Raw genomic sequence first — 8,324 nt, 5'->3', positions numbered from 1 at the left:
TGTACAAGTAATGCCATGCAAAGCATTTTGGGGCAAGTTTTTGGGCAGCAAATATTATAGTATGTACAATGCTCAGAACAGCCCCTAGGGAGCACCACAACAAAAATAGCATTTGGAAGAAACATGGTCATGTAACTATACAGTCAGCCCTTAGAAAGCCACATAAAAAATGAATGGGAGAAAGTAATGCAGTGTAACCATATATTCAGCCGCTAGAGGACATAGGACCTGATTACGACCTTGGCGGAGGGGATTACTCCGTCCCAAATGTGACGGATATCCTGCCCGCCGTATTGCAAGTTCCATTTTATCCTATGGAACTTATAGTATGGCAGACGGGATATCCGTCACATTTGGGACAGAGTAATTCCCTCCACCAAGGTCATAATCAGGCCCATATTACTTTATAGATGTTCAAAGCTAGCAGGACTATTGCAATGAGATTACAAACAAGGCCCATAAAACATAACTTCTCCCAGCTGTAAAACAAAAGTTCCAGCCATGAGAAAGCTTTAAAAGATAATGAATGGTGGTAGGGGTTATTATTTTGGAGTCCCCACTACCTGTGTGGGGACCACGAGATGATGTAGGGAAAAAAAGCACATTGTGGTCAATGTTTTGAAGATGGTCCCATTGTCCTGTGACAACCACAGGCTGAGTTATGAGCAAACATGTTTTGAAAAAGTAATGCCCTGCAAAGCATTATGGGACAAGTTTCCATGCCATGAATATTTTAATATGTTGCTATGACTGTAATGCTTAAAACAGCCCCTAGAGAACACCACAATGAAAATAGTATTTGTAAGAAACATGGTCATGTAACTATATAGTGAGCCCCTAGAGGGTATAACCACACAAAAAGAAAATGGCAATAAATAATGTAACATAACCATACATTTAAAACATTTAACACCCAGAGGGCATAGTGCATTACATATATTCAAGGGTGGCAGGCCTATAGCAATGATATCACAAACGAGGCCCTTAAAACACAAGCTATTCCCAACTGTAAAACAAACATTCCAGCCATAAGAGAGCATAAACAGGCAGTGAATGTTGGGAGGGGTTATTATTTTGGGGTCCCCACTAACCTGGTGTGGGGGCCCAATGTTGATATAGGCGGAAAGAGCATGTTGTTGTGAACATTTTGGTGGTGGTCCTATTGTCCTAGGACCAACACAGGCTGAGTTATGAGTAAATATGGTTTGTAAAAGTAATGCCCTGCAATGCATTATGGGTCGAGTTTTCCAGAGTACAGTGAATATTGTAGTATTGCCTCTCCCCCTGTGCCGGGAGAGACTCTTTCTCTTTCAGGATTTCTGTTTCACATACAGCATTCACCAAATTCAAGTGTTTTAACGGGAGAGCCACAAGAAATTACTGATTAGGTAACTGAACAATGTGACCAGCGTGCCAACACCGCCGATCGAGTTCAAGCTGTTGTGCCTATTCACACTGAGCGCCACGGTCGCCAAGCAGCATGAAGTAGAGAGACTAAAGAAATAGTTTGCCCATGAGTACATCAGCAATCGTACAATAACCCAAGTAACAGGTGCAGTCTGCAAAGCATGACAAACACAGCCTCAAGGCGGGGCAAACAAAGTATTTTACAATGCCATCAAGTGATTTTTCAAAGGCAATCCCACAGACGAGTAAAAGTGATGGGTGTGACATGGGCGTGGTTAAAATCCCACAATAGTTACAACAGGTCGAAGCGCTTGCACACTCAACCTAAAAAAGCTACAGAAGTTGAAGCTCAAAGATAAAAAGCTTCTGCGAGGCAGAAAAAAAAGCCAGCAACAGCGATGACAGCAAAAGCCTACAGCATGGAGCAAAAGGCAGCAGTGAGAACAGGAACAGTAAATGCAAGAAAAAAGCACTCCCATGATGTACAGCCTACATTCCTGAGGTGAATCTTTAAAGAGATACAAATTTGGAGCATTTCCTGCTATCATATTGCATTGTTTGTGACTGGAAGACAATCATTGATGATGGTGCCACACAATGATTGGCTACTTTTACACCTCCCTCAATCAGAGTCCCATGGAAAACAAATCAAACTCACTTTTGGAATACAGAACAAAGGAAGGGGAAATCTAGTTATACAATGAGCACCCCCTTTCCATGATTACACAGCACCCTGTGAGTCGAGCCCACCGTTTGAAGACCTCTACTCTACAGCAAGGCACTTCATACTGGCAACAAGCATAATTTCTCTGCTGTTTAGACTTCTCACTGTAAGTTCCACCAACCCTTTACCCACGTTTCGTCACAAGGTCTGACAAATTCTATGACCCCCTGCAATGTACCGTGTTTGTCAGTGGTTCAAAAGTGAACTTCCAGCTACAATGAGATTGATTTTACAGCCACAACTACACAACTGAGTCAATATCAGACTGCTCCTCCTCTCCACCTCTTTACCCCACCCATTAGGGTATCAGTTTTCTGAAAACAGTGCAGTATTCTTACATAAAAGGCAACATAAAACCAACCACTTATACAGCACATTTCACCATTTTTTTTTAAAGCTTTTTAGCTTTATTAAAAGTGCTACTCGGTGGTTCCAGTTTTAGCAACCTGAGAAGAAGAAATGCTTAGCCCTTCCCGTCCATCTATAGCGATCTCCTAGAACCAATGCATACAAGAAAGGTCTCCAGATATAGGGTAGTCCAAGAAGGGTCGCTCATTCGACTTCCCATGAACAGACCATGCCCAAAATAGTAAGCAGCGTTACTGGATGTTGGGTTTTCTCTAAAGTTGCTAAATACTTCGGGAAAGGCATTGTAAAGCATATTTCATGTTTCTTAATCTTCCTCACCTCACAAACCTTTGTAGGCTACTTTCAATTAAAAGCAAATGTCAACTATTACTCATACATTAAAATCACAGTAGCTCATAACTTATCCCCCCTTACCTGTGCGACATTTGATGAAAAGGTCTATGAGGAAGGACCTGAATTATGATGCCTCAGGAAACTGTTCTCATTACATTTGGCTTGGGATACAAAGAACACACTCATGTCCACACGCATATTCTAGAGAATTTTTAAATATACAGACACCGAAAAGTTTGGTTGGAAGAGAAAGAAGTTCGGTCAGTGCTGTACTCAAGTTTTTTAAAAATGTTGCAAAATATCTCATGGTTCAGGGTTTTGTAGTTTCAAGGTTCTAGACAAAACGTTACCAAAAAATGACTTTCGTGTGAAACTCCTTCCTTTCAGAGAGTCCACAGACAGCCCAAACGTGAGATTAAGCTCCAGGTTATTAGCGTCACTCTCAATGTGTGATACTTGACATGTCTGATTCCGAAGATTCCAAGTTACTTCCATTCTTCTTAGGCCGCTTCGCTGTTCCATCGTTGTGCTCCTCATCACTGTCTGGGTGGTAAGATCCTTCATAACCCCTCACTGCCCCATGTCCCTCTTCAGACTCAGCTGGAAAGGTGCGGCCTGGACCTAGCACCTGCCTAACGGTCATGTTAATACGGGAGTTCAACAAGTACTTGGAGCATACCTCCCAGTCCTCAGGTGTACACGGATCAGACGATAGAGAAATTGTAGCTGAGTTATGGAAGGCCATTTGAGAAAGGCATGAGGGTAGTGTTGTACCACCAGGGCATGGTACTATGCGAGGCACTGCATGGTAGAGGAGACGGCTGACGCCAGACATGACCATGATGTCACCACTATGCATGAACATCGGGATAGGGGCCTCATCTCTCCTTAGCCCACCCAGCAGGAACACGGAAGACTGTCCAAAGCTAGGAGGAAGAGAAATCAAATCAAGTCATTGGCAAAATAGATTATTACTGGAAGCATCACTAAACAAAACGCTCTAGAAAGCCACAAGGGAAAGTTAAAATGTAGCCAAGTAAACATAGGTATAGATTATGATGTATGGAATGCTGTAATCCTACTCAAAGCACAAAAAACATGAAATACCACCCATTACTCGGCTATTTAAAACCAGTTCATCCACTAAAAAACGATTCTCACTCTGGTGGGACCAAGGTAATTATCTCAACAAAGCTTATGGTCGGGTATAGCTGGAAATTAACTAAGGGCAGGTCATGGAATTAGTACTTTGATTCAGACAGCCAGCGATATCTGCAATGAGAAGTGACACTGTCAATATTAAAACCAGACAAGATGGGCTGATAGTATGAAGAGTAGTACAACAGTAGTACTATTCAAATTCTACAAAATGCTATTCCCAAACCTATGGACAGAGCCCTCGGTCTCTCCTATGTATTCTGTGCCGAGATCTCTGCCACTGTGGTGGTGATCTCCACACAAGTAGTTATACCCTTCAGAAGTAAATGTAGGAGGGACAAGGGAGAGTGGTTGGAAAATGAGGGATACTTACTATCAAATGGGAGGGATTTAGGAACTTTAAGGTGGGGTGCAGGGAAGGATATGCTGATACAAACATACACCCACAACAGATTAAGGCAATTGCTATTAACAAACAACACTTCTGAAGTTTGCACAGCCCTACAGGTATCAAAACAGGTGTAACTGTATTTCGGCCCAGTCTTGGAGTGAGGTAAGTATTGCATATGGCCTTTCACAGGTGCTGCAATACACTCCTACAAAACACAACGGAGATAAAGAATAAATAGAGTCCCTTAGGAACTAACGTTAAACTTATATTATATAATCCTTTGACGTTCCCACTTAAGTCCGTACGGAGATGTCAGATCGGTCCAGCCCGAGGAGCGGCCTTACAAAATATACTGACACACTGGGACTCCCCACAGGTCCCTACACAGCTGCGATGGTTACATCGGATATGGCTGATTTTTGGGGATGGAAAAGCTTCCACTTACTCTTGCAGCGCTGGGGCATTCCTACAGGGAGCTATGGAGCCCCTTTCTGACCATGCTCTCTGGTGAGTTCAGGGAGCTGACTTGCCCTAAATACTTACGACTCATACATCTCCCGATGGGGACTGCTCCTAGGGACGTGAGCTGGTGGGAGGCCACTTCAGTAGCCCTGTACGCATTCCTTACAGCGCGACAGCAGACGTGCACCTGAGGGGTGGGTTTGAGGGGGGGGGGGGGGAGAGTAACTGGTCGATTGTGAACATATGTTCTCTCTTCTAGGTTTGGGGGGTGCTGTGTCACCTCTTGTTTTTTTCCCATTGAAACTTCAATATAGAAATTTGAACCATAAACTAATATTATGTGTGTGTATTTATATGTGTGAGCTTATAGACTGAGCAATTACATACCGTTAAATATTTATAGGTTTACAGATTTAACTTAAAATAAGGAATGTAAAATTGTATTTAAAACATAAAGAAACAATTTAACAAAATTTACTACATATAAAATAAAGTGCGTGTGAGATTTTTAAATTTAAACATTATTATGTGTAAATTACTATATTTACATAAGCTATTTAGTATACCTCTAATTTCATTAATTTTATTAACTTGCGGAAATATTTTATTACTTCTAGATTAAAATGAAATATTTAAAATTAATTTACAAATATATTCTACATCAAAATATTTTTAAAGAGTACGTTTTAATCATTTTCCAACTACTTTCCTATAGTGAGATCTCCGCCACAATAGTGTTGATCTTCAAATATGTGTGTAATGTACTAACTTTAGACTCGTAACTCCGGTTGTAAGAGGCTCCACACCCTGATGAGTGTTTACAAATGTATATTTACCTTTGTGCATACGCCCCATCATGTCTTTCTGGCCTATCCCCAAATATCCCCCTCCCGCCTTCCAAAATGCACAGACATTAGAGGTCTTACTGTAGAGTTTGCACAAATTATTTTGCACAAGTCCATCGTTACATCTGTTGTTAATGCATTGCTATGTTGGTGCAAATGACGCTGAAACAGTGTAGAACACTGGTGCAATCTCCAGTTTTAACTCCCCATCCATCACTATTACACCCTCTCTCGTTCCCCATCCATTGGACAGCCAAGTATTTATGCCACTCCCAATATCTCAATCCCTGGTTCTTCCATCACCTGCACCAGGGCCTTCTTTCCCCAGAAATTCTGGTTATCACTCTGAACAAACAATAATACACACTTTTTCGTCACCATTTCTATCACATGCATCACATTTATAATCTGTGTCTGTCCCTCTCTCCTTCAACAGACAGTGATAAAATAATGTATTCTTGCCTCCCTGTTCTCATAACAAACACCAGGTCTGTATGTACTCTGTACGTACTTCACATGTGTGACACTTCCACCTTTCCCACTGTGTGCTCTCGCTCAGAATGACTCACTCCCCTCTTTCCAATCAGGCAAATTTTATGGAGACTTTTCTTCTTCTCTTGTCAGTCACATCTCCCCACAGTGTCCTTTCCTTGTCCAGCTTTCCTTCCTAAGCCTTTAGAAGCCCGTCTACCTCCTTCAGTGATGCATTGTATTATAATCTCGCTTTGGTCTCTTGCTCCACCATCAAGCTCACTTTAGCCTTGGCTCTCAATCATATGTGGATCTCTCATATGCCATTCAAATTTCAGTTGTCTCAACCTGACAGATATCAAGGACAGGAACTCCGCAAGCTAACCCAGTGGCTGCAGCCTTGGCTCTGGTAGAATGTACTTGCAAACCTTCAGGAGGTTGATTTTTGGCCAATACATTGCAGATCTGATGCAGAACACTATCCATCGTAAAAGGGCCAGTTTCTGCACCGCCTTTCCTTTCTTGGCTCTGACATCCCCCACAAAGATTCGGTCATCCACCCAGAATACTTTTGTGCGGTCAAGGTACAACGGGAAATGCTCTTTTTGGGTTCAGCCAATGGAGTATCTCCTCTTCTTTAGAGGGGTGAGGCAGAGCGTAAAAGTTAGGCAAAGTGATGGACTGGCCTACGTGAAAGTGAGTTACCACCTTCAGCAGGAAGGATGCACCTGTGCAAAGGACTAGTTTGCCTGGGTAAATGGTACTGTATTCAGGATGTGTTGACAATGCCTGCAGCTCACCAACCCTCTAGGCAGAGGTTAACAGAACCACAAAAGCTATTTTTATTGTGAAAAGCCTAAGTGGGCAGTTATGTGAAGGCTCGAAAGAAACACACATCAACAATTTAGGAACCAAACTAAGGTCCCACTGTGGCATAATGAAGGGTGCATATGGGAATATGTTTTGGAGACCTTTCATAAACCTACGTTCAATAAGGGTTTTGAACAGGGATTGCTAATCTGCCAACCTCCGACATGCTGAGATGGCAGAGAGATTAACTTTTGATGTTCCCAGAGCAGAGCCCTGCTGGGCTAAGGTAGAATGAACGACAGAACATGGCAAAGGGGTGCAAAAAGAGGGTTAACATGTGTCTATATACCATACCACAAACCTACTCCAATGGCAGGATACACCGTTTTGGTGGAGAGATACCTGGCTACCAAGGTAATATTAAAGACTTTGGGTGGAAGGATGAAAGTTGTCAACTGTTTCCACTCAATCTCCACGCATGAAGGTGAAGCATTTTCAGGTTCGGTGTAGACAACATAAGATCCTCCAGAAGAGGCAGGCTGATCAAAGGATCCTTACTCATGTTCAACAGCTCGGGATACTAAGTGCTCAACCTGGAGCCACAAGAATGACTTGGGCCCAGTTGACCCTGATCTTCTTGATAACTCTGGGCAGGAGTAGGATGAGAGGGAAGGCATACAGGAGGCCGGAGCGCCACTCCACCCCAAAAGCATCTCCGAATGAGAGCAGGCGTGAAAACTCCAGCAAGCAAAACTTCTGACATTGTGAGTTCTCAACAGAGGCAAACAGATTTAACCAACTGCAGAGCCCCAATATGCCAACGGGTACATGTCACAAGAAGGATGCAGGAGGCCATGAGGACCAACAACCCCAAATCTTTCTCACCGAAATCCAGGAGAGAGGTTGAATCATCATTATCATGGCCAGAATATCCTGGACTCGCCGCCAGGGAGGAGAGGCCCAAAAATACACTATGCTCGGAACAGCTCCAATGAAAGGCAGCATCTGAGAAGGATCCAGGTGTGGCTTCAGTACGTTGATAGTGAACCAGAGCAAGGGCAGAAGGTTTGCCATAGTCTGAAGGTGGAAGAGGAATGCCTGGGATGTGACCACCTTCAACAGCCAATCGTCAAAGTAGGTAAAGACTGGAATTCCTGACCTTCGCAGGCAACCACCGCCATCAGTTTTGTGAACACCCGAGGGGCACTGATAAGGCCAAAGGGGAGCACAGCAAACTGAAAGTGCGCTTGACCAACCATGAACCGCAGGGAATGCCTGTGGGCTGGCAGAACGGGGATGTTAAAATGTGCATTCTGTACATCCAGTGATACCATTCGGTCTCCTAGGTCCAGGG

At 43.2% G+C, this 8,324-nt stretch overlaps 1 protein-coding gene across 1 annotated transcript in view; it reads right to left on the bottom strand.

Annotated features, from left to right (window-relative positions):
- Nucleotides 1-714: 714 nt before the first annotated feature.
- ALKBH1 (alkB homolog 1, histone H2A dioxygenase) overlaps nucleotides 715-8,324 on the bottom strand; it is a 30,195-nt gene continuing 22,585 nt past the window's right edge. The window contains exon 6 of the mRNA XM_069208401.1: nucleotides 715-3,759. Coding sequence (XP_069064502.1) covers nucleotides 3,276-3,759 — 484 coding nt within the window. The 3' untranslated portion in view covers nucleotides 715-3,275. The remainder of the gene's footprint in view (nucleotides 3,760-8,324) is intronic.

The sequence above is a fragment of the Pleurodeles waltl genome, chromosome 9, assembly GCF_031143425.1.
Source record: "Pleurodeles waltl isolate 20211129_DDA chromosome 9, aPleWal1.hap1.20221129, whole genome shotgun sequence".
NCBI lineage: Eukaryota > Metazoa > Chordata > Amphibia > Caudata > Salamandridae > Pleurodeles > Pleurodeles waltl.
Note: the sequence above shows the minus strand (reverse complement) of the source record. Positions and strands in the feature narration are given on the sequence as shown.